Source organism: Dermacentor andersoni, chromosome 6 (genome assembly GCF_023375885.2).
Source record: "Dermacentor andersoni chromosome 6, qqDerAnde1_hic_scaffold, whole genome shotgun sequence".
Lineage (NCBI taxonomy): Eukaryota > Metazoa > Arthropoda > Arachnida > Ixodida > Ixodidae > Dermacentor > Dermacentor andersoni.
This window is the reverse complement of record NC_092819.1, coordinates 112,969,710-112,997,204: the sequence shown is the minus strand read 5'-3', so window position 1 is coordinate 112,997,204 and position 27,495 is coordinate 112,969,710. Positions and strand designations below refer to the sequence as shown.

Sequence of the window (27,495 nt, the reverse complement as noted above, 5' to 3'; positions counted from 1 at the left end):
CTGTGCCTGAACATTAAAAGAAATAACTGCTCTGAATCCTGTGTTTGTGGCACACAAGCAGCTTGATAGCACTGGCAATGGAAGCTCCTTGTTCAATGTATCCAATGCCCAGTTTATTTTGAGGGAGTTATTTTCCGTGAGTACTGGGAAGTGCCGCATGTTCTAGGTAGAGAGAATTTTCTTTTATGAGAGTTTGTCTTAATCGTCTTTGAATGGATCCATGCCACGCATTACTTGACCTGCTCAACTACATTTTGTTGTCGTGCAATTGTACCCTGGAGGTCGTGCTCGGTGAAGTACTCCTGCGAGTCGTCGTCGTCCTCTTCACCCTGGCTACCCCCTCCGCCCTCAGCACCTGGCGTCCGTCCGTGAAGCAGAGGCAAGTACGGGATCACTGTCATTGACCGGAGTGGGTTGCTCCCATTGGTCCGGTCGGGAATGCTGACGTACTCGAGAAGCCGTGGTGGCTTGCGGCGGACCCAGCTGCACACATAATGACAGCAACACTGAGGCTGGAAGCCCAAGAAACAGAAAATCTCTTCACAGTTATCCCATGCCTGTGTAGTTTGGATAGCTGGTCAAAATGCATTTGATAGTTACAAGTAGTGAAGCACCATCAAAATGGGGCAAAGACTGGCTATCCTGTCATTCATTTCACCAAGTTATTCAAATTCGAAAGCCAGATAACTAAAGCGATCAGTTAGGTTGTCTGGTTTTTCGTTGAATAATATCTGGATATTCAGATATGTGGATATTTGTTTTCTTGCAGTGGTACCGAAGTTCTTTGAATTGCTGTATTCCATGACGTGAATATTGAGTGAATAAGAAAGTCACGAACTACTCCAGGCGTATGTAAACACTGTGCATTAGTCTGAGCAGCCCGTTTTTGAAAGCCACGTGCTGCACAAGAGCTAGTGGGATAAATGCACTGCAGTTTGCATTGGTCCAGCAATTTCAGCCTTTATTGAGAGCCACGAAAGCACAACATTTTAAGTCAGGACAGGGGCCCTAAGGCCTAAAATTTACAAAAAAGTTTAGTTTTGTAAAATTGCATTTTTGAAATTTCAATAATCTATTATTTCCTTTGTCCACCAAGTTTCTTATTCTGCATTTCGATATTTCAGGCACAATATTTCAATTTTAATAATATAGGGTTGGTGATTTGTTTACTGTCTTCATTTCGTCAATATGCTAAACATGCACACTAAACAAACCTTTTACTTTGATACATCTACACTTACCACAGATAGAATAATTCTTTGTCAAGCATGAAGCTAGCTACATGATTGGAGCACACATGAGGAGCTCAGTCTGCTATAAAATAACAAATAATAACCCATTTATAAAAGTGCTTCTATCCCTGCGTGTCTTCTGCTTTCTACTATCGATCCATGTGTCATATGTATATTCTTGTGCAGTAGTTATTTGTCTATAGTTCTAAAAGAACAAGAATTTTTTTATAACTAACCCATGAAACAATGAACCTACAGAAACTGACCCACCGTGGCAGCCTACAGTGGGTATAGTGTTTTGCTTCTGATGACTATGTTATGGGTTCGACTACCAGCTGTGGCGCAAAATGTAAGAAAGAACGACACTGCAGACCTGTGTGACCTTGCAGAATCACAGACCATTTTCTAGCAATGCTGTTTCTTTTGAGCAGTTGCAATAAAAATTTCAGTAGGGACTAATTAAATCACACACATTAAAATGTTGCCCCTATGTAAATGGTGCGTTTTAAACCTTCTTGCATATTGTTACATTGTAGCGATGGTAAAGAACACAGTAGCAAAACTGAGAATAAGGAAACTACTAACTTTTTATTGAGCGAACCGGTGCCCACAAAAGTAAGTGACACTCGCAGCACAGCAATAGTGGCCAGCAGAGCCGGCAATCATAGAAATTTGATCTGCGGGTCAAGCGCACTGGCTTTTATACATGACTCGTCGAACGTTCCTGCGTAATCGCTGGTGCCCACGTGTCTTCCAGAAAGTACTATACAATTCATGTTGTGCACACAATCTGATTACACAAAGTTCGGTGAGAACATACGCAACAGGTAGAATCAACAATAACAGCTGAGTAAATTCTAAACCATGCAAGCGCCTCCTGCGCTGAGCGATAACCTTAATCTCCAAAGTTGAGGCACAACCAAGGGCCTTGGCTGCATCTTCACTTCGCAGAATAAGATGAACCAACTAGCCCAGCAACAAGCACTGATAGCCTTAGCCTGTTAGCGCGTGAAATGCAGTCTCCAAACAAAAGGATAAATAAATACTGTGTTTACTTGCATAGTGATCGCACCCCTGAATTCTGTCCTCAATATTCAACCTTTCTTTCTTTCCTGCGTAATGATCACACCCTGAGCTTGCCGCAGCGATATGTCGTGTGCCAAGTCTAGCTAATTATGATCGCACTTACCATCTGTGGAATGCTGTCGAACGCTACGCAAACGACTCTCCAAGACATACCAAGCGGTCTACATGCACCCAACAGATTCTTAAGCACATGCCCCATTTCATCCCTTTCATCACTTTCCACACTTCCATGAAAAAGGAAAAGCTACAATGAAACTTGCCTTCGCTTTATTATTTGTAGGCTTTATGGTGGTTGTGATCAAAACAACAACAAAAAAAGCGCCTTTTGATTACTCTCGTCTGCACTCGTGGGCACGAAAAAAATCGCGAGTGGGAACGATAGTAGCCACGCTTACACTGATATGTTAGAAGTGTACCCTATTCATACGCCGACGTTTGTAACACAGCTAAGCTATTGGCCCACCCTTAGTGGAAACGTGCCATATTAGGATAGTAGTGAAGACAAATGCCGCAGTTTTCACAGCATGCCCACCATGTGTTTCCATGTCACTGGCAGCTAAGCGCGCCCATCTATGTTTCTGTCTCCTCAAAGTGGACATGGCTATATAATTGCCACAACCTTGCCACTATTAACAATAACTTTCCTTACTGATATGGAATAAACTGTTTCAATGCACATAATGTACTCACGAGAAGAAAAGAAATTGTGTTCAGCTTGCTCTGCCAGCCGCCATTTTTGTTTTGGTGTCCCGCACTGTTACAGAGGCAGCATTTTCTTGTTTATGTGGGTTCTAGCGGCCGGAAAACATATCGTACAGTCGCAGTTTGGTGACGTATTGAATGTTCATGCCGAAAAATCATGTTTCCGGGGAACGTTTTTACCGGTTCATACGAACCGGTAAAAAATTAGCATAACTCAACTGGGTAATTTTTTCTGTTCTCGATCGTGAATGTTGGCGCCGGAAAAACATATGAAATGGAACATATCAACGAGGTTACCATATCATATCAACATACATAACCCCCAGAAAGTGCATGAAGTATTCTCTAAGAATGCTAACATATTAAAATAAAAGGAGTCTGGCACTCCCATGCCACCAACGTCTCAATAGATGGGTGTCATTCGAAGTGTCCCGAACTCTAATAGTTGCTGAGCACCTGGCCGGGAGTGCACTGGTACTGATTTTACCGAATGGTACCGTATAGTGCAGAATATAGGTCAAGGTTTTTTCAAAAAAATATTACTAAAAGGTCACCCCTCGACTTATATACCGGCCCTTGGCACAACATGAATAGTCATCTGGCAACATGTATGAGCGCAGACCTTTCGGCATCCGCATCGTTATCGCCCCCTTGGTGACCGACCTGGCCCGACGTTAACGCGGCCTACGCAGTTGGACCAACGCCATCTTCTCTTTTTGTGCAGCTATCGTTCCTGGCGTTGCTAATTTCCCGACAACCCACAAAATGAGTACCAGTACTCAACGTAAGTTCACCGCAGCGTTTAAAAAGAAAGTCATCGAATATGCTGAAATGCATGGGAACATGTCTGCCCAGCGGCAATTTGGCGTCTCTGAATAAAACGTCCGGTACTGGCGAACGCAGAAAGTCAAGCTGTCTGCCTGCAACGCGTGGACGACGTCCTTTCATGGGCGCCGCGCGGTGCACCCGGAGCTCGAAGACAAGGTGGCGGATTTCGTTCGCAAGCATCGTGCCAGATCTTTGCCAGTGACAGCGGAACTCATCCGCATCAAAGCTATTAAATCGCCCGAGAATCCGGACTGCCCAAGGAACAATTCAAGGGCTCCATTTATTGGGTTCGTCGCTTCATGTGACGCAAGGGATTCGCACTTCGACGCCGCACATCAATCTGCCAGAAGCTGCCAGAGGCATACGAGGACAAGCTGGTTGAATTTCAATGCCATGTTATCAGTCTCCGGCAGCAGCATGGCTACATGTTGGGACAGATCGGCAATGCTGATGAAACGCCGGTGTGGTTCGACATGCCGTCGCCCACCACAGTGTGCGAACGCGGCGCAACAGAAGTCAAGCTTCTTTCTATGGGGAACGAGCATTCGCGCTTCACGGTGATGCTCGCGTGTACCGCAGGCGGCAGAAAGCTGCCCCCATACATAATCTTCAAGAGGAAGACGCTGCCGAAAGAGGCTTTCCCGCGGGATGTTGTTGTTCGCGTGAATGAAAAGGGCTATATGGACGAGGCCCTCATGCTCAATTGGATTAAGACCGCTTGGAATCAGCGACCCGGCGCACTCCTGCGGTGTCCGAGCATGCTCGTCTTGGATGCCTTTTGCAGGCACTTGACCGCAGGTGCGAAGCAGGCACTCCGCGACGGGAGGACGGAACTCACCGTCATTCTGGGAGGCATGACCTCAACACTTCAGCCACTGGACGTCGTGCTCAACAAGCCCTTTAAAGACCGTGTCCGTGAACAATATAATCAGTGGATGGCCGGCAACGACCCCAATCGGCCGGCTGCGCAGGCCGCCTCTCGCCACTGTGGCCACACGGGTGTCGCAGGCTTGGCGCTCGCTGCCCGACGATATGGTGGTGCGGGCATATGGAGGTGCGGTCCAAGGAGTTGCATCAGCAACTCCTTGGATGGCACCGAGGATGACATGTTGTGGGACACAGCCAGCAAAAAGCAGTCGTCTTTGGACGAGAGTTCAGACAGCTCAGACGAATGAGCAGGTGACGAGTCTGGCGGCACCACTAAATAAAACAAAGTTTCATGCCTTATAATTTTTATGTTGACTTCTTTGCTTCAATGTAAGGGGGTCGACCTATATTCCACCTCGACCTATATTCCACATTATACGGTACCTGGTGGCAGCACTTGTCCGCCTCCCTCAGCAGCCACAGATGCTCGGATATTTCACCAAAGCTGTAGTGGTGAGACTCTCACAAATCTTTATAGTGCCCCCTTTCGAGATAAGAACCGATATAAACAAGCGAGCGCCAGGTTGTGGTGCATATCTACTCATTAGAAAAAATGGTTGGTTTCCAGTGGCACCACGATCAAGACCTGCCAGATCTTGAAGCCTATGATCTGACGAGTGCGGTGTCAATCGGAGGAGGCCTTAGGGGGTATATGTATCGGCACATCGCATCTGCACATTCCATGCATATATACTTTCATATTCCGCGCGTGCCTTGCATCAGCACCTGATGTGGCCTTTGCTTTTAGAATTTTTAGATGTGCCTAGTGCTCCCTACCGGTTATGTCCCAGCCTTTTGAGGCTAACCCTTGATAAAATGAGGAGCGGGTACTAAGCTGTAGGCCCTTTCGCTTGATGCGGCTGGTATCTTACAAGCAATCAAATCTGTGAGAAGAAGGATGTCGCTGCTCGTTTTGAGAGACTACAAGGCTCGCTCTCCATGATTTATAAGTCAAAAGAAGCTACCCTTGACTACACGAAGGGACAGATTCCCGGTGAAAGCAATTGGAATATCGAAATCAACAGACTACTTTTGCTGCAAATGAAAGTGTTTCAGGTGAATGCACTGCACCAGCACCAAGTTTGGATATAAATAGCCAACCAATTTTTCAGAGCTGCTTGATTATTTAACTGCAGCATCGCTGCCTACTCTACAAGACCAACTTGCTGCTGTTCTTTGGAATGAATACATAATGCTGACTAAAATTTCGGATGCCTTTCGGACACCCTGTGAGGTCTCACTAGGACTTGAACATCGCCACCTATTCCATAAAAGAAATACTTAACGGAATGGCAAATAGGTGAGAAAAACATGAAGAGGAGCATACAAAAGAGAAGGGTAAAATTATACTAAAGACACTTGCCATCCAGAAATGGAACTTCACGCACTAACGGTGATATTGAAGGTGAACCCACACCAGTGTCACTGTTTTTTCTTATAAAAGAAGCTTCAACTGTCTCCATAGTTCACGAGTCATCATTGCGATACAGTTCCTTTTCTTTTTTGTTTACTCCTCTGTTCATGCTTTTCTCGTGTATTTATTCTGTGTGTGATTAAAATATAGTTGTAGTCTGCACTCGTCGTGCCTCGTTCTTTCCTCGTTGCATGTGTTTGCGCTTCCAATCAACCATGAATCTATGCCAACTGGGCCTGTTATCCACTCTCCTGTGTATACCAATGCTAAGGTGAACCACCATCTTTCGAGAATGAACATGTGCATACATGATTGGCGAGTTGGCATCGCCTTTACTAGAGCATCTACACATAGAGTTATCGGTTTTCGTTCTTTCCACATTTCAGCTGACGGATGGGGTTCATGCTGTGCTTTACATCTCCCTCGTATCTGTGTCTTTTGTGCTCGCTGTTAACATATTGTCACGTGGTGGTGACGTTGAAGAACACAGTAGCAATACTGTGAAGGACAATACTAACTTTTATTGGGCGAACCTGTACCCACAAAAACAGGCTGCACTTATAGCACAACGATAGCGGCGAGCACGGTCGGCGACCGTCAGAAATCTGATCAGCGGGTCAAGCGCGTCGGCTTTTATAGAGCAGTCGTTGAATGTTCCAGACTAATCGTTCAAACCCGTGTGCCTTCCACAAAGTTCTACACCATTCGCGTCAGGCGATGAAATCAGATAACACAAGGTTCGGCGACAACAGACTAGCGGATAGAAGCATCGATAACTTTCCAGAAACTTCGGATACATGCAGGCGCGTCCCGCGCAGTGCGATAACATTTGTTAGGCGGCGAAATGTGGTCGCCCGATTAAGACAAACAAGTACACGTGTCAATATGAACAAGCCCTTCGTCACTCACTCGTGCCGCCGCACCAGTTGCAGGCTAAGGCGTGCCTGTGGGTCCTTGCGCAGCATCCCACACAGCAGGTCGCCCAGTGTAGGCTCCACGTCAGAGGGCAGCTCGAAGTTTCCCCGACCAATGCACTCGAACAGGCGGTAGATGTTGTCCCCCTCGAATGGGTACTTGCCCGTTGTTATGTTGAATCTGCACGAGTGCATCGGTATATGGCTGTCTTTAATGCACATAATATATGTCACATACGACAACACAAATGTTCAATATTTTGCACTACGTGACCCCTCCAGTAAAAGGATGTTCCACATCTGTCATTATGGTTGCGAGTTGTGGCATTGGTTAACAGTGCCACGGCTAGATCTAGTACACATAAACTACCCCAGAAAGTGGATGAAAAAAAGGTGCCACAGCGGCGCAACTGGTAAGAGCATCGCACGCATAAAGTGGAGATAAGGTTCCATTCCCAACTTCAGCAGGTTGTTTATTGTCCACTTTCATTTCCCTTTACTTCATTATTTCTACATTTCAGTTTAAACAAGCAAGTAGTACGTAGCACCTCGTTCAGACGTTGTGCAAAAAAAAACGCGAAACTTACTAGCTGAGAAAGTGCAGTATCCATTATTACTACAAAATTTGGCTGACTCAACTGTAGTTGACTTCTACGTAAAGCCAAGTGTTACGCAAACTGTTGTTGCATGAGACACGAACACTTGCCTAGCAGGTTAGGCCCAAGCAGCCCATGACTACTACAATGCGCATGTCTGCACTCCTCAAGTTTAGCCCGAGTAAGAAGCTCCTTCAAGCGGGGCATTTTGGCAGCTAGTTTTGACGTGTCCAGTTGGAGTAAATTGTTGAGGCACGAGACGAGACGCCGATGAATGTCCTGCTGCTGGGACCTCAGATGCACATTGTTTTCCTACTGCGTAGTGCTTTAGACAGCAAGGCGAAAAAAAACAATATTGAGCTGGTAGGCAGCACTGGAATACGATGCCTATGATGCCACCGGAGCAAAACATCACTCTCATTCTGCACCGCCAGCAGCACGGAACAGTGGCGCGTTTGGGTTATACCTATTAAGGGGGGACATGGCTTTCAAAATCAAATTCCTTATTTCTTCATGGATTTTGATGAAAGTTTGCACAAATATTTGAAATGTCACCCTGATGTGCCCATAAAAGTTTCAGAGTGGTGTCTTGAGAATATGTTATTTAGCAGAATTTTTCACCTCTGCATTTTCTGGAGGGCCTGAGGAGCATAAAAAATGCAATGGAAGGATCATTGAGTAATGATTGCATATGGTAGCTAAATGCGTGCTGAAGGTTGCGACATTCTTGCTTTTGTTTTTGCACAAGTTTTTTGGATTGCCTTTTTTTCTTTTTTTGTAACCTTCACATCAAGCACACTTTTGAGGTGCACGGTCCGCGAGTTGACAATCGACGAGCTTATATGGGAGTTCGTGGTGCCGATATGCGAAAGGCCTAGCCGCGAGCCCGAGGAATCAACGTTAGATGCGCTTATTCATGCAGTCCCAGGTTTTGATGCGCAAAACGATTAGCCGCAGGTTTACGGAGTCGACGCTCGATGTGCTTATTCGCATATTCTTGAATTGTAACGCGAAGTGGCACACACACAGACCAAAAGAAGAAAGGACAAGAGCTAACTCTCAACTGAATCTTTATTGGCACTATCAACATATATATAAGTGATTGCGAATACAATAGCATACGAACGTGACAAGGTCTAAAAACGTCAGTTAAACATATCAAGAGAAAGGGAGACCAAAAACCAAACAACAAAAGGCACTACTTGTGATTGACACACATGCTGAGAAGCTATCGAAATTCGCTTTCCAACAGAGATATTGATGCTTGGCTCACACAAGTCTCCTAATCTTTTATATGTGAAATGACTCAATAATTTTGCTTGTGGTTTGGCATTTGTGTCTTGAAAGGAATTTTGTGTCTTCAAAGAAAGGTTTACAACCGCAATTGAAACAATGCGACGCTAGACGTGAAGCATTGGTTACTGGGGTTGTTAAGTGATTGTTCATGTTCTTTTAGTCTGATGTTGAGCAGCTGCCACTCTGTCCAATGTAAGCTTTCCCACACTTGAGTGGAATCTGACAAACTATGCCAGTGTTACAAAGCACAAAAGGGGACACATGCCTAATGCCGCAATCATTTTTTCTTGTTTTTCCCCCTGTTCAAGTTTCCTATTTATCATAGGACACATGATAGACAATTTTCTGGGGGGGGGGGGGGGCAATAAAACTGCATTGAAGTCATATCTACTGGCCATGTTCATTAAACCGTGCGACAACCTATGTATGCACCACAACAAACCTTTTTCCTTTTTCTGTTTTTCATATTTCTAAGCAGCACATTTTACCCATTTCGAAAGCTTTTCGCATGTTAGTGATAACAAATGAACAGGATAACCAGCCTTCTCGAGCCTATCTATCTGTTGCAAAAATCTGTTGTATACGGTGTTGACATGACTTACCAATGGCAGACCTAAGAGCTGAGTATGCTATCTCCTGTTTAACAAGCTTGGAATGGCAAGAAGAAAATTCAAGCAGTGGTTTCTTTGCCCTAGACGAATAGTACCAACAGACATGTTCCTGTTGGAACATTAAGCACAGATATAAAAACTGTCATTTGTTGTTCTAGATATGCTCAAGCATGAAACCAAGACCCCCCCCCCCCCCCCTACATCCTCTAAATACTTTTAAAATATCCGTAGCTTTCTTGGTATAGTTATCGCATGAACAAAACACCAGGTAATCATCTACATATCGAAAGGTACACACAGCCAATTCCTTTAGATTGTTTTGTAGCTTTTTATCGAAGTGACTTAGATAAATATCACTAAAACCGGCGCAACTTTAGAACCAATACAAGCTCCTGATTTTTGTACATACATAGAACTACCCCATTTTACAATAGTATACTCTAGGTAAAACAATAAAAGCTCTAAAAAAGGTTCCAAAGGCATCCCACAGTCCTGAGTAAACCGGAACTCATCATTGTAGAGCCTAGGGCCAAGAAACCATTGTTTTAACCGTTTCAGTGTTGGGTGCTTACATAGAACCAGAGCTGTGTCATTCATGATGAACGCAGCCAGTTCACTATGCAGGTAAGGAACTCTGCATACCACATTCACACGTGACAGGCAGCACGCTTCTGCTTTCAAGAGGCAGATTTTCCCCTGAGCACCACCTCAGTGGTGCCACTGACAAACTGAGATTTGGAGCAATTTTTGGAGCAGCAATATGCTCATTTTGGAGCAGTTAAGAGCCCCCCCCATATACACAGATATTTGAGAACTTTTGGGGAATCCGGCCTTGCGGAAACAGTCCCGCATGCAAGCGGCTGTCCCCTCTGCCCAGGCCGCCTTCACCATCTCAACGGCTGAATACAATGCAACTCGAAGCAGCAATCTGGCGGCCGGGCGGTCAACATCGATGAGCAAGTGTTCCACAATGCGGCGCCTATACGATGCCTTAAAGGCACATATGTCCAAATGAAGCGACTGTGCTTTCGAAGTGGTATTGGGCGGCAGGAAAAGTAGTCACTGCTGTCAGAGAAGTTCGCACGTGGTCTGCCAAGCAGTTGTCCAGCACGAGCAGCACGCGCTTGCCTAGCCTCTGCATGTCAAACTCGCCCAGCCACTCTGCAAATAAATTGCGCGTCATCCAGGCCTTAGTATTGCGCTCGTAGGGCACGGGTACACAGCCCCGAAAGTAACATGACTTCCTTGATTTTCCGATTACAAAGGGCATGGGCTGGTTGCTACCATCCATATTAGTGCACAGAAGTACTGTAACGTGCACTTTACTGTGTTTGCCACCAGCGCACAAGTCGCCTTTCATGGCGTGCCTTTTGTCCGGCATCATCCGATAAAATAAAGCAATTTCATCTGCATTGTGCTTGTGTTGCTCCGTGTAGCTTCCAAATAATAGCTCGGTTTGTTACAAGCCAAGTGGCAACGTCTTGGTCACTTGCCAAAGCTCCCTCGCCAACAATCGATTTAAAAACAATCCCATGCCGCACTTTGAATCAAGGTAGCCAGCCACTGTCTAGGCAATAGTCAGGAAAATCTAGCAGAAATGTGAAGTTTTTGGTTTTTCCCAGCATTACTGGTCCACTTATCGGAATGTCGCAAGCCTGGGTGTCGATGAACCACTTGAGCAGCCCATCCTCCACGTCCGCACAGGTGGCCTTCCGCGGGCACTCCCTGTCTGTGGAGTTGGCGTCCAAGTTGGAAATTTTTTCCTTGTTCTTCAGAATCGTCGAGATGGTTGATTTCGACAGGTTGTACTTCAACGATGTGCAGTTTTTAGCACCTTCAGACAGTTCCATCAGAATTGCTTGCTGCGTTGCAATGTCCAGTGCTTTTCGTTTTGTGAACACTGCAGGCACGGCTTTCCTGTCCGCCACCCTTAATACAACTTAAGCCGGACTAGAACAAACTAGCTCGCTCCAGGACTAGCTCGCTCCACACAAATTGAAAGGAAGAACAAAGCACCACAATTGATGAAGCAGACGTGCACAACGAGAGGGCAATTTTGGAAGCCACAAGCCTACACTCGTGGGCAGTGCGTGTTGGGGGAGGGGGGCAGGGTAGCTCGCTTTAGAGATCGCATGACACGGCCAGTTCGCCTGCGAGGAGGCTGGGATAAACAGCCGGTGCCTTTAAGGGGTCAGAGGCCATTGTTTTTGTACATCGGTGCTGGGTTCATGCCTCCCCTTCGCTGTAACTGATCGGTAGGGCTTAAAGACATTCGTTATACGTGCGATTTTGAGCCGTTGAAATAACTTACATTTTGATGGTTACATGGGTCTTATTCACTTTAAGCGAAAGTTTGTCTTAAGTGGGGCCGTTATTTGTGGGCTCGACTGTATCCCCAAAAATGGTCATCCAAGAATACGGCACACTTTTTTAGCCACTCATGGAATAATGTCACTTGTTTTCTGGCAAATTTTGAATTTTGGACTCCCGATCAATCGCACACTTAGGGGGTCACCGTCGAGTCCGAATTCTTGGTCATCAACACATAGATAACGTGAAGTTCAATTTATTAAGCCATGTGCGCTAAACTTTCGTTTAAAACAAATGAGACCCATGTAACCGTCAAAATGTAAGTTATTCCAATGGCATAAAATCGCAAGTATAACAAACGTCTGCAGCAGCCATATACATACTATTGTGCAGTTGCTGTTTTTTTTCACAATTCGGTGTAAAATCATGCTCTTTTTTTATCAGGATGGCGCAGGAAATCTCCCCTGGTGCAATTTGGCACAGGGCTGGCAGCTCTGCCACCTTCTTTACACATTTCTTTGAACATCTCAGCAGGTTTTGGCTAATGCTTGATTACTGATAATCTTCACAACATGACTCACCAAAAATATCAGCTGAACGCTGTGCTCTTTTTGAGGCTAAGGTGTCCCTGTGAATCATGCAATGAATGAAGAGCACTTTGAACTTAACTTGTCTTATCAAATCTATCAGAATGAGTGCCACAACAACCAGCACGCCGACTATTCTGTTAGGAGATAACATCAACACCGGGAAGATTACGAAAAGCCTGTGCATGCACTTCATGCAACACGCCACTGTCTACAAACACATGTTAGCACCAAGAGTTTGTGACTTGATCTGCTAAGTGTCAGACCAATAGCACCCAACTGTTTGGCTTGGTAGGCATGTTTCTTTCATCAGTAATGTAGCCACCCATTCATGCTCTGGCACTCAAACACACTATTAGTTCAGCAGCTTGCCATCACATCTCTTGCATTTACAATTCCACACCTCATGACAAACCATGCTTCTTGGCCACTCACAAAGTGACGCCCGACGACCAGACATCCACTTTGAAGCCAGAGAAGGAGTCCAGGCCATTGGCAATCTCAGGCGGCTGGAAGGCCGGTGAACCCTGGCTTGTATGACAAGTGTCGTCCACAGCAAAGCGATCCAGTGCCTGCACATCATAACACAAGGATGACAGACAATTGGAATATAGTGGATAGTTTGGTGAATCAGCGGTGTTAACACTTTCCGTGCAAACTTTTTTTTTTTTTTGAGAAAGCCATCAGAAGTTCAAACACACTTTTTATACTGATTAACTGTGAGCATCTTTTGTTAATGTAATGTGAGCACTTAATTAGTTGTTTTCTGTAGATATGAAGCTGGAAATTTCTTAGACCGAAATTGAAGTGTGCTTTCATCATCCTCCATGTGAAGCACAATTCCTGGCTCTGCAAGAAAAGGAAATCACAGAGGCGCAGGCAGTGCAGCGTTTTCGCTGAGCCACATCCACGCGAGAGAAGCCATGAAAGGCTCGAACTCTTTCTCACAGCCGTCACTACTTAGCTGAAGATCTGAACACTACTCACTGCAGCTTTCCAGGTTCAATTGTTTAGTTCAGGTAAACAAGCGTCGAAGAACCCACCAATTCCGACATTGAAAAAGGCAGTCATCGCTGCAACTGCCTAACACATTGACACCACTTTTAAAACCCAGAGGAGCCAGACATCCACTGAGTTTCTGCCAACATCACCTATAAAAATATCCATTTTCTGGGAAGCTAGAGCCATCTAGTTGCACCACGTTCACGCCAAAATGATAAAACGACTGCCACTAGTTCGTGGCACTCAGTATATGAAAAGAAATCCCTGAATAAGTGAGACACGTCCTTGGCATGGAAAGAGTTAAGGACTTAAAGCAACACACCGACCACGAGAAATGCTGTTTTGAAGGTCTTCAAGTTAATGTCAACCACCCAGAGCTCATTCATGTACGTCTGAGTCATGCTATACAAACATTTTTGGATTCTGCCCCCATCAGATTATGGCTGCCGTGGCCCTGAATCGGGCCCTCAACTTTGCGCTTAGCAGCAGAATGCCACAGCCAGCCAGACGATGTGGCAGGTGGATAACTGGCCTGACTGGTAAATTATCAACTTCAAATTGTGTATATCTTGTATACAATTGTGTCATGTCTGTAAACATGATCAACTGCACGAACAAACACAAACCATACCAGGAGACATGAGCAACGTGCAGAATTGCACTTCTCAAAGTCACATCTCCTTGTGTGGCGACTTTGTTGGTCGAAATTCTAGGCTATACAAGCCGGAGCATCTGGTGTCACATACACAGTTGCCTAAGGATCATCATCATTATCAGCCTATTTAGGTTCACTGCAGGATGAAGGCCTCTCCCAAGAATCTTCACCTTTGGGAGAGGCCAGCAGACCCCATCCTCCTTTGCCTGCAAATTTTATAATTTCACCACACCACCTAATTCTCTTGTCTTCGACTGCACTTCCCTTCTCTTGGCACCCATGTGCTAACTCTAAGGAACCACCGGTTATACGCGCTACGAGTTACGTGACCTGACCAGCCCCATTGTTTCCTCTTAATGTGAACTAGAATATCGGCTATCCCCATTTGCTCTCAGCATCAAGCTTTTTGAACCACTATTAAGAACTTTGTTTTATTGCGATAGCAATTATATGAACATTCCAGGCGCAATTTTGTCGTCGGCATCGGTGTCGCCGAGAAGTTCCGTATAAAGCCCAAGGACAATGGAATCATTGCCGCGTGCTGTACGTGCGAGTGAAAGCGTGAAAGCGTGAGCTGGCGACCGCGGCTCAATCTCACATGTGCGAGCAAGGAAGGCGGGGCAGAAGCGCCCTCTTCCGTCATGCACAAGCCAAGGAGGTGAGGCTGCTTAGTATCTAGGCTGGACCCTATTCTAAGCCAACCCCCAAAAACCCGACGTAAAAAAAAAGCATTTACATTGAACGTAGGCCAAACAAAAAAGCAAGAACAGCGTTCACAAAATGAAAACAGGATTTATTGAATATGAACATGCCTAGCTCATTTTACGTCATCATCTCTGCTAGCCTCACTACTGTCAACCTTATTACTGCCATCCCCTCGTTGCAGTGCACACAAAAAGCGTCTCCCATTGCCCCCTCCAATGACGGATGTTTTTCTCATCAATGCCGAAGTCCTACCTGGCTTCAACATTTTACAATACCTCTAAGGCTAGCACAACTTTTTGTGTGAAAGCGGCACTATACAGTCGAACCTTGATATATCGAACAGCGCGGTGATCGCAAAACAGTTCGATATAGCCAGAATTCGATATATAAAATCACGTAGAAAACGCGTAAAAAACTAGCGCAAATCAATCAATGAACCAATCGTGGCGCAATAGATACTCACATGAAGCTTCAAACAAAGTATTTATTTAGTTCGCTGAAAGTACTGAAGCAGCGTAGCCTGCTTCATATTGGCAACCGCGTGCTTGACCACGGCGTCCTCAACATAGTCCAAACGGTCCACAAGAGACAGTCCGGTGACTTCTATTGCGCCGCAGTAGCGGCGTACAACGGCCAAAGCAGCTACAGCCTCAGTTGCAGTCGGGAGCGGGGCAACATCAGCGCTTGCTGGATCAGCCTCGGCAGCGTCTTCGTTTGGCCGCTCAGCAGTCACTTCTGCCGCGATCTCCACGTCTGTTAACTCCGCCACTGTTCCGGTGCTGTCGTCACCGCCAACGATGTCCGCAATGCACATGATGTGTGGCTCAGCACCGACAAAGCGCTCCAACTGGCTCCACGGCCGCCTCGATCACGCGCGCACGGCGGGGGCAAGCCTCGCCGTGCGCGCGTGATCGAGGCGGCTTGCCCCGCCGTGCGCGCGTGATCGAGGCGGCCGTGCTGGCTCCAAGCCGCCGCGTGTGTACGCCGCTACGTTCAAATGGCGCCCTCGGCGCAACCGATGTGGGCAGCTGTCGTACGCAGCAGTCTGGAACGCCGATCGCGCCACCGCTATCTTCGAGAGTGTTGCGGGAAAGCTCGCCTCATGTCAACAGAGCGCACTTGGTCTGGGGCGGCGGAGTTCGATATACCCATTTTACATCCGGCCCCGTTCGAAATAAAGAATTAAAAATGCATGCGATTTTCCATGTGATATGGAAATTGTTCGATATACGCAATAATTCGATATATCCGTGTTCGATATATCGAGGTTTGACTGTAGTAGCGTAGCCTGTTTGGTGCTATTACAATAATGCCACCCGCCGTGGTTGCTCAATGGCTATGGTGTTAGGCTGCTGAGCACGAGGTCGCAGGATCGAATCCCGGCCACGGCGGCCGCATTTCGATGGGGGCGAAATGTGAAACACCCGTGTACTTACCGTACTTACTCAAATCTAGGCCGACCCTGATTCTAAGTCGACCCCCTAAAGTCCGAAGCCAACAAAAAAAGTATATTACCTCAAATGTAGGCTGAACAAAAAAAGCGAGGACAGCGTTCACAAAATGCAAACAGCATTTATTGAATCTGAACGTGCAGAGCTCATTCAACGTCGTCCTCGCTGCTAGACTTGTGGCTGTGTTCCTTGTCACTGTCACCTTCAAACTGTGCACTATCTTTGGCACCGTCAAGCGCATTAGATATGCTGCACTTTTTAAAGGCGCGCACGATCAAAGTACCTGGGATGTCGTCCCACGCTGCAGCTACCCAGCCCACCAGCTGCGATAACGATGCCCGTTTGATGCGGCCCGTTGCTGTCACAATAACACCATGCCGCACACCAATACGGCCGACACGACACAGGTCAAAATGGCAACCTCGCTTGTGCACGGTTGGCTACTGGCACGGCTAGTATTGGCTGCAATACTGACTTTTCTAGATGGCGCTAGCTATGTGCCATATTTAGCAGTTTCTGGTGCATTTCTTAATATCCTCGAATCTAAGCCGACCTTAGAGTTTGGAATATGATTATTTGAAAAAACTATCGGCCTAGATTCGAATAAATATGGTAGATTTAGGTGCTTGTTAAGGAACCCCAGGTGGTCGGAATCTCCAGAGTCCTCCACTACAGTGTGCCTCATAATCAGAAAGTGGTTTTGACACGTAAAACCCCATAATTTAATTTTTTAACAATAATGCCACGCCGCATGCCGATACGACACAGGTCAAAATGGCAACGCCGCTCATGTACTTCAGTTGGCTACTGGCACGGCTAGTAGCGGCTGCGATACTGAGTTTTCTAGATGGTGCTAGCTATGCACCATATTTATCAATTTCAATGAAACACTAGAGCATTTTTATTTTTAAATCCTCAAATCTATGCCGACCCTAAAGTTTCGAATATGATTATATGAAAAAAGAGCTATCAGCCTAGATTCGGATAAATATGGTATTGTTTTTTACTGTTTCCATACATCTATTGCCTTCGTTTATCCATACGCCAGGGTATTTGTATTCTTTTACTCGAGATATTTCCCGACCCCATGTTGACACTATCCATTTACTGCTTTCATTGAATACCATAATACCTCATTTTCTTTAGGATAAATTTCCATCCTAAACTCGCAAGCTGCATATCACTTTGCCTGTCAGCAAGCAACACAATGTCATCCCCATAAAACAAACCTGGGAGTTGCTGCTCTACTACCATGCTCGCCTGCTTGTTCTGGGACCTGAACTGCCATATGGGTGTTGATCCATGTGCCCTTGTTTCCACAAATGAAGAAATGCTCCATTGCTGAGCCTCGGGAGGACAGAATAAGAGAGACTGTGCCACTTACCCTGACCCCCTTCTGTTGAGAACTAGAAAGCAACACAAGCAGCAGCAATGTACCATGTATGTGTTCAAACATCTTGAGTGTGCAGTGATATACCACATGGCTTTTCAATTTTTGTGTCGGGGTGCGGCTGCGAAAAATATACTCCTGCAGCCACTGTGAACTCCAGTCACATGTTAAGACACTTTCTCCAGGACACTGCTTTTCTCTCGTCATTTGAACAGAGATGTAACTTCGCAACGTGGATGACTGGGCCAGTCGGTAAGCCCAGTCATCCAGTTGTACGTGAACAGTCAAAAGGCGACATAGGGACAAAAATCGCACAAAGACAAGCACTAACTTCCAATGGACTATTTATTAGTAGGTGCGCAACACAGTAGACTTCTGTTAATCGAACTTCGGTTAATTCGACCCCAACCAAAGGTTTTGGCCGGCGCGCATTCATTTCTACAGATCCAGACTTCCGTTATTTCAATCTTAAAATTGATGTCTGCTGGATAATTCAAACTTGACCAGTCAGCATGCACCTGCCTGACCTCTAGGTGACCCCAATATCGACAGCAGCCTCTTTAGTGGCACTGCCTGTCTCAGCAGAGCTTAGGAGACAGTGAATGCATTGAACACACATCGTCTCCTGTCAGAAACACCTACTTTCGGCCTGCCCTAGAAATATTTTTCAAGCAATAACAGTAGCTCACAATGTCTGATTATGGTATTTGCCCAATTGTAACATGTGCCATCATTTTCCCCAGGAAATTGGGCTGAAAATTGCCTGCGTGGTGCAATTGGACACGAAACCCAAACTGCCTTCGTGGTGTTTGTATGCTTTAGTGCACAATACTGATGTGATGCAGCAAAGCTGACTAAGAGACCAGTTGCCAATGTGCAACATGTATAAGACCTTTGCCTATTTCTCTTGCTAGAAAATCAGGTGCACATTTGATTTCTACTTTTTAGGAGCTTCAGTGCCTTTTCTAGGTTATTTTTCTGCTTTGTACACATTGAAAATGGGCGTGCATTTGATTCGGGGACGTGTTAGAATAGGGCAAATACTGCCACATGAATCAGCAGTGTGTTTTGTCGTATTTTCTGCATCTTGTTCAATTCGGCTCACCAGATAATCTGATAAACCTCGAAGGTCCCATCAGGCTCGAATTAACGGAAGTCAACTGCATACTGAAACGTGTACACAATGATATTAAAACATTTAAAGAACACCCTGTGCAATCCCAATTGCCCGCACCAATCTCTGTCAGAGAGGGCCACCAATGGGTTGCTGACACATCAGCATGTTTGTAGTATGCGTGCACACTGCAGTGAGACCGACACTGCACAAAAATACCGTCGCTGGTAGGTGCCAATGCGTTTTGTGCCGGTCACGTGAAATCTTGAGAAAGTTATCACCGAAAGTGATCAACGACAATAGGGCACCTCTTTTGAACACTTGTGGAATAAAGTCCCTAATGTACTGGCCAATCCAATATTTCGAACTCCCGGTTATTCTGACATTTAGGCGGTCTTCGTCGAGTCCGAATTACTGGTTGGTGACTGTGAATTGCAGCCAGCAATAAAACCCAGTAACTTATGCTTACCACCAGAAAACCACGTACACTAAGAAACCATAGTGGATCTCTAGAGGAACTGCTGCGCCATGCTGTGTGGCAGAGAGATTGGCTCACCTCAGCGACGCCCAGGTCGGAGATCTTGAGCGTCTCGCAGTTTGTGAGCAGCAGGTTGCCCGGCTTGATGTCCTTGTGGACAATGCCCTGACTGTGCAGGTACTCCAGGCCATCCAGCAGCTGGCAGAAGTAGCTGCAGCCACACACAGGGTCAAAACTTTAAAAAATACAATGCTGTTTATGAAAGACAACGCAATGCACAGGCTAAGAGATGAGCAGCACCGAAGCGGGGCCCCTTGCATTAATTTACACGAGAGCTTCGAGGTGACAGGAATTTCAAACAGTAACGGACAGCACAGAGGACGACCAGCTTTGGGAGAGAACCAATGAGACAAACTGGTTAAATGATGAGGGCAGTAGAAGCGACGAGGATACATGCAGCAACCTACCCGCCTACCCGCCTGAAAATTTCGCGCCTGAGTGCAAAGCTGGTGCTCCTGGATTGGCCACGCCATCTGTTGACTCTTTCTACAAGTTCGTATATTCACCCCGATCTGTGTTAATCCATGTATTGAAGAGTACAGTGCGAGTGCCACTCCCCACTTTCTCTTTGCTGAGTGGCGCGGTGGCTCCGCGTTCGCTGGATCATGCGTCGCGCGCGTGTGGTTATGGGTTAAAGGGTTGTTCTGCCATCTTCGCTGGTTTGAAGGTTTTTATTTTTCTTCTGTTGGTGTGTCTGCTACGGCGCGTCAAGTTCAGGCGCACGTGCCGTTGCCTCTCCAAAAAGAGTGACTCGATTGCTGCTTTCGCTCTCTCGCCGCACCCTCGCTTCCGACTTGCAGCAGTCAACGTAAAGCCCTTCGAACTTTGTTTAGCCTTTTTCGATCTCCCTCTGTCTTCTTGATCACGCAACGTCCCATTTCTCTCCGTTGTGCGGGCAAGTGAAAGCGCATCCTCCCTGCGCGCGGTTACTTTCGGATAGCTGAGTGCGCAGGACCTTCGTCTGCTCATTGGAGCGGTGGCTCAATTCCGATTCAGAATACGAGCCGAGCTCGGATTCGGACTCGGACAGAGTCGCATGCGAGGAAGAGGGTTCCGCATCGTCAGATTCGGATGTTGAACGGATTTTATAGTCAGGATGATGATGATGATGATGTTTACTAACAACAGCTGCAGAACACTGAAGTGTGCTTATTGCATTGACTATGTTATTTGTATACCAATCATAATCAAAAATAAATTACTATGTTCATTCCCTGTTATGCTCGTTCCCTGAAACGAAGCCGACACTGGGGGTGCGTCACGGCCAGAAAGGTCCGACAGCGAAAGGGTTAAAAGGACACATAGAATGCCTGTGAAATTCATGGCAAATGCGAAAGCATGGATGACACGGGACATATTTAGTGACTGGTTGAGAGTTCAATATTAACAAGAAACAAGGCCGCAGAATCTGTCTATTTGTAGACAACTGTACTGACACCATGACACCACGTTGAAGGCCTCAAGCTGTCTAACACTGAACTCCAGTTTTGACTCGTCAACTGTACATCACTCATTCAGCCCTTTGACAGAAGAATTATTACCAGTGTGAAGTGTTCCTATCGGCGTAGACTAATCCAAAAGCTGCTTATGAACATTCGTCTTCAGTGGGAAACAAAGGTGGATATTTTTCAAGCAGCTGAGATACTTGAAGCATCCTGGTGGGAAACAAGTGCAGACATTATTATGAACTGCTTCAGCAAGGCCCGGATCACAAAAGAGGTTCAGGCTGCGGAAACTAACAGTGGTGAGGGGGAGCTTTCAGGCTAGCCCAATCTCGCCGAAGCTTGGGTTTCACTGCGTGCGAATGGAGCAACCCCGGACGACGAGCAGCTTCGCAATTTTCTGTATACGGACGACTGCGCTGTCACTACCGAAGTGATCTCAGACAAGGCATTGGTGGAAAGTGTCCGATATCACAGTGATGACGACGGATCTTTGTAAGTCGATTCATCACAAGCTTTGCCTTCCGCAAAGGAAGTGCTGGATGCCATTAACATTTTGCGTCATGTTGCGAGCTCGCTAGACGATGATGGAGCAGCATTGTGTTCCTTGATGCCTTACGAACATTCTTCAGTGTTGCCGTCCATCATGAACAAGCAACAGGGCAAAATAACACCATTTCTTGCCCCTAAATAAATGCGCTATGGGTGAGTATCTACAGTTCCCCCTTTGTTTAATTTGTGCATTTCTTTTTCAGATTTTCATGCTGAGACTGCATTTAACAAAAACCTCTTTGTAATGATAGTTTTCAAGCATTTGTCAATTTCGTTATATCCGGGTTTAAATTTACGAAAAATATCCCTTAAATTTATTCGATGCTGAGCAAAATTCAAACCATGTCACAAGCAACCAGATGCATTAGCAGGCTGCTCCACATCTGCCCTAGGTACACGCCGCTTTTCGATGAACGCCTTTCATGCCAACGTTTTAGCAAGCTGCGCCATAAACGCACTGCGTATGTACCACTCTTCAATGAACCTATCGCCAGCTTGGGTCACCGAGTATGTGCCAATGAATGTTTGGCAAGCGAGGGAAGAATTTTCAGTGTTTGCATGCACCGGCACGCCACACTTCTTGTCTTGGAGGCCAAGCGTGCACTTCTCGGCAGTGCCACTAGATGGCACAGCGCGTCCACAAAGAAGCACAAGAAACAGCTGCACGATGCGATTCTCAGCATTCGCAAGTACTGGCGTGCCATGCATTTTGCAGGCCACATGCAGGCTTCGCGGCAGTGGCACTGGATGGTGCCGAGCGTTCTCAGGAAAGTTCAAAAGAGGAATCCCACTGCAGTATCCGCCTCATACATAGCGCGCTTTGATGGTGGCAATACATTCTGACGCTACATTGATTCAATGCTAATGTATTACCGTCGACAGTCATTGTGAGATCGATTCTGCCACAATTTTCTATCTGAGAAACCCATACATCCTTTGTAGATTGGTGTCACTGTGCAAATTGAAAACAAGTAGTACTAACAGCATGCACGTGGTGCAAGTCCTATGTTCCTTAACTAGAAGCCACTTATAGGCAGATGCCAAGCCAAGGACAGGCAATTGCAGAGTAGGGATCGTTTTCGATATTCAAACCACAAGCCGGCCTCCACTGAATGCCAACCTGGACCGCAACGTCCGAATGCAGAAGTGAGGCAGATGAAGAGTGGTGCCTACCCGTGCGCCTGCCACAGGGGCAGCCGATGTTCCTTGGCGCTGTCGAGCAGTTCCTGGAGGACAGCCACGCAGTACTCCATGACCATGTACATCTTCTGCTTCTGCTCGCTGTGCAGCACCTCCACCAGGCGGATGACATTGCGGTGGCTCAGCTGACGGAGGAGCTGGATCTCCCTGCATTGCATGCAGCACACACCCCACCCCACCGATGTCACTAACACGCATTCACATTGTGTCTTGAAGTCAACTCTATGAAAAGTATTGTCATTTTTTCTACAAAGCTGAAAGCTAGGTGAGTTAGCTAACATTTTTCAGCACAAAGCAGCACACTGGCACATTAAAAAAGGAAAAGGTAGTAGTATTTTTAAATAGGTAAGAAAAGCTACCTTGATGTGCATTGGTAGTGCACGCAAGCCTCTACATACAGAGGATGCAAATGTGACCATGAATTCAGTTTAGCTTTTAATTCAATAGAAGGTTTACGAAATTTTGCTACTAAAGATAAATCTGAGTCCACCCGTCCAGTCCTCTATCTATCTATCTAGCCTCCTATGTCATGATGCCTTCAAGGTCGTTTGTTCAACTGGATATATATAAAACAGGCACAATGTAGGGGCATGACATGTGTGCATACATAATAATATGTAACGACATCAATGCCATGACAGAAATGCTATGAATGACATGATAACACCTGGGCCATTTCCTGAACTTTATAAATATCAGGATATGCATGACATGCAAGCATGATCTGACATGGACGACATACATGTGATGACATGAATGGCATGTATCTCATAATATGAGATACAGATTGCACGATATGTCACGTGTGTCATGACATGAATGACAAGAGATACATGCCCATGTCATGTTATCATATCAATGACGTCATATGCTTGTCATGGCACATATTTCATAACATAATTGGTATGAATGGCATCATGCCATCGTGGTCCTTTCGTTAACTCAATACAGTATACAAAGTGTCCCAGAAGACCTTCCCTGATCACAAACATGCAGATGAGTTCCTCGGGCATCTGCATTCCCGGAAAAGGTCCGTTCTTCGAGATTTGCCTCGAGTTACGCCGAGGGCGTCTAGCTCAAGACCAGCACGGGTGAATACAAGTGCACACTTGTTATTCCTCTTTATTCTGTACTGTACGTATTGAACTGTTAGAGCTTGTCGATCATTATTTTCTAGGGTTTCGTGAACACCTATCTGAACTGCATTGTGATGTGCCTAGCCAAAATGTGCATGTGTGTATGTAACCACCTTATTCAAAGAATATATTTCGTGGAATTTCGACAACTCTGGGCTCTGCCTCGGTCTGTGAACCACAACTGGCATTCGCTGGCGCACCAGGAGGCCTCTTATTAATTTTACATGCTTTCATGGAGTTATTTTCAGAAGCTGATAAAGACGGCTTTAGAATTTGGCCCGGCACTGGTGCCTCATTCACGGAGTGTGTGACAGCATCTGAGATCCGAACAGCGCAATGTCAGCGGCCATACAAGTGTGATGCTTATTTGCTGCAGGCTGCCACTAGATGGAACAAGTTACTGTCAAGCTAACAATGGCATCATCATCACCATATCCCACCGGATCACAATAATTGGATAACAAGGCACAAAAGATCCAGTGTGCTTCAACAGTATCGGCTGTTGCAGCACATTTAGCTGCATCATGGTTTCGGCGCATTAACAGTGCATCGTTGAACAATTGTGGCCGTGCATATTGAATGCGCTTTGTTCAGCTCGTTTGAGACTTATCAAGAGATTCATGGTGATGGACATTTTTAATGGATGGCTTGGAGGACGACCTGCTTTGCAGATTGCTGATGAACTGAATTCATTGAATGATGAACACAACTGAATAAAATGTTCGTAACTGGCCACTGGTGGTTATGTTATTCTACTCAGAAGTACTATGCATGTGCTTTGAGGCTTCGGTTAGTAAGCATAAACCTGCCTCATGTAAGGCCGTTTCTGCTCTTTTACGTAGCAAATTTGCGGCACTCCGTGCTTGCCACGCATTGAGCATTGTGCAACTTAACTGGTATGAGGTCAAATACACTAAATCCTCATTATAACGAACTAATGAACTAATGGATATAACAAAGTCAATGAAATTCCCCTTGAAATCCCCAGAGAAGTCCATGTATTTAAAACCTCATTTTAAATAAGTGAAATTGTATGGCCAATGGATATAACAATCTAGATTAGACTACAAAACCAAAAAATACCAAACCTGTTGCGTGCCAAGCACATCGCTTTCTGCGGGATTCAGCACTCATTCACCACAGCAGTTTATACCTGGCATGTCCCCGTGTTGAATACGTTGTCGAGCAACACTGGTCTTTCTCACCATTGCACGCAGCTGCACACGCACCTGTGAAAAGCAGCAGCTCAGTATTGTACTTCCCCATTGACTTTGCTTTTTGCACATGCCCGGCTGCACAGCTACGCGTGGTGGTGTGAAAGATTAGTGCATTCACTTCTACACGGCATGCAGGCATGCGCAGCTTGGCACGGCGTCCGAGATCTCCCCCGCGCAATTTGGAGGGTCACATGAAAGCCTGCTTAGCTACGCATGGCGGTACACAACATTAGTGCATTCACTTTTCTAGTACTCTATGGGGTGCCGTGCAAGCAGCCACAGCTGGACTGGCTTTAGAGACTACCCCGGTGCAATCTTGGGGGTCACCCCAGGCCATGCATTCACTTCTCCCCATCTCCCTGCGTCAAGCCGCACAGGCTGGCAGGTGGATGTGCCCTTCGAGATTGCACCGGCATTGGTGCGATCTCGGAGGCCAGCAGCGGTCGAGCCAAGCTGGTGTGGCGAAACTCGCTTACCTCCTTGATCCCACAGAGGAGCGCTGTGTTGCATGCCACATGCTGCTCGACCATGAGCCAAGTGGATAGCAGACGCAAAAAACCATCACAATACAACAGAAGGCAGTTATCTAAAGGCTGTTGCGTCGGATGCTAAGAGTCACGTGACATGCAGAAGATTCTTTTGTTGTTTTATTCAAATGTCATTGCATGCCTGGCCATGTAGCTAGCAGCTCCGCGGGCCATAATGCTGCCTTCTTAAATACATGTTTATAATTGTGTACCTCACTGGGCATATATTGGAGTAAATGGCAACAATGGCTATAACAAAGTAATTTCGGCTCCCCCTACAACTTCATTATAACGAAGTTCGAGTGTATGTCCAAATTAACTAGCGTTTTATGCCATTAAATAATGAATATGCCTACCAGGACACGAGAACAAGTCAGAACTATACAATTTTCTTAATTAACGAGGGTTGAATTAACAATATTTTACTACCTCTACCCATTTTGGCTAGTTAGTTAACTATAGCGCGCCATTGTTCTAGATTGCAACACGGTAGGACTAAAGCATTCTACATAAGATTTATCACCCTGAGCGTCTACGATGCATTTGTGGCCAGGCAGATGAGGACATACATCACCCTTTTGCCGTAATGTCTGCGCTATGATCGTGAAAGACTACCTGATATGCACGTTAATGGCAACAGACCGGAGGCCCTTATCCATTAAAGGATCCTAGGAGCATTAAAGGTGAGCACTAGTGAGCCTCCAAATATTCACGGAAGAGAGTAATATTGTTCGAAATTCTTAAGTGCTGTTTCTATTCCTTTCTGTGTCCATAACCTTCTGAACTTCTGTGACCTGACCTTGTGTTTTCTGTACTTAGTGTACGACAGCAGACTTCACGTTCCAGAATGTCTTAGGTGACGTCTGTCGTGATTTGCATTTATGATATGTGGGCTGACTGTCCATTCTAATGTGTTGCGAGTTGTCTTTTCCGAATTTATGTGACATGATCTAATGTTCAATTTTTTTTTTTTGATGTGATGTGATTGGTGTGGTGAAATGTTTAAGTGGATATATGTCACGTGACTGTCTCACTTTATTGTTGTTAACTTTCTTTTGTTAGGTGGCAGCAGCTTATGACATATTTAGTACAGTAGAACCTCGTTCATGCATTTTGGAAGAAAAAAAACTAGAGAAAAAGTGTACTAACCAGGAAAACATATAACCCGAAGAATGTAAAAAAATTTGACACACTCAACTATTGCTGACATCTACGTAATGCAAAGTGTCACACTGATCGTTCCAGCGCGTCGACCTGGTGGTGTTCCGGTGGCCAGAGGCGCGTTTTGTTGTTTTCCTATCGCGTGATGTTTTAGGAGGGTGACGGAAAACCGAAACACAATCGAGCTGGTGGACGACGCCGAATGTCGCCAAAGCAAAATGGGATGCCCACATCGCGCTGCCTGCAGCAGGGAACGGCGGCACGTTTGGATTATTGCATACTAAAAGCATGCAGTACGCTACCAACGACACGATGCACCACCCATTGCAAAACAGATGGATGAAGATGCCTGTTGCAATAGGTCTGGTGGCAATAGCTGTTAATGCGGCGGGCGACAACCCGTGCAGAGATTTGCTGGTACCGGAATAAGAAACTGCGTGTGCCGTCGTTTTCATGTGAGACGGGCAGCTATATGCCAATCTCGATCGCGAGTGTCTTGCGCCTTTTCTTGTTCATGTATGTTCTAGCAGCTGGAAAACATATGCTATCACAGTCTGCAGCAGGGAACAGCGGCATGCTTCGGTTATCACCTATTAAAACTGTGCGCTACACTTCTGACGGCACCATGCGGTGTGAACTAGATAAGTGAAGATGCTTATCGCAATGGGATTGGTGATGATAGCGGTGAATGGCACGTGCGACGACCCCGGAGCAGATTTTCTGGTACCAGAATGAGAAACTGAGCGCGCCGGCGTTTTCACGTAAGACGGGCGGGTGGGTATTACGGTGAAGCTGCCGCCGCGAGCAGCTATATACTGTTCTCAATTTGGCATGCCTCGCACATCTTCTTGTTTACATGGAATCTGATGGCTGGAAAATCATACCATCACAGTTTATCACAG

General features: G+C 46.0%; 1 protein-coding gene across 3 annotated transcripts in view; it reads right to left on the bottom strand.

Moving 5' to 3' along the window:
* Lkb1 (Lkb1/serine/threonine kinase 11) overlaps nucleotides 1-27,495 on the bottom strand; it is a 53,262-nt gene that overhangs the window by 3,118 nt on the left and 22,649 nt on the right. For all 3 annotated transcript variants that reach the window (XM_055066319.2, XM_050170998.2, XM_055066320.1), the window contains exons 4-8: nucleotides 22,526-22,699; nucleotides 19,377-19,509; nucleotides 12,939-13,075; nucleotides 7,099-7,284; nucleotides 275-483 (exon numbers count right to left, since the gene is read on the bottom strand). In XM_055066319.2, coding sequence (XP_054922294.1) covers nucleotides 275-483; nucleotides 7,099-7,284; nucleotides 12,939-13,075; nucleotides 19,377-19,509; nucleotides 22,526-22,699 — 839 coding nt within the window. The remainder of the gene's footprint in view (nucleotides 1-274; nucleotides 484-7,098; nucleotides 7,285-12,938; nucleotides 13,076-19,376; nucleotides 19,510-22,525; nucleotides 22,700-27,495) is intronic.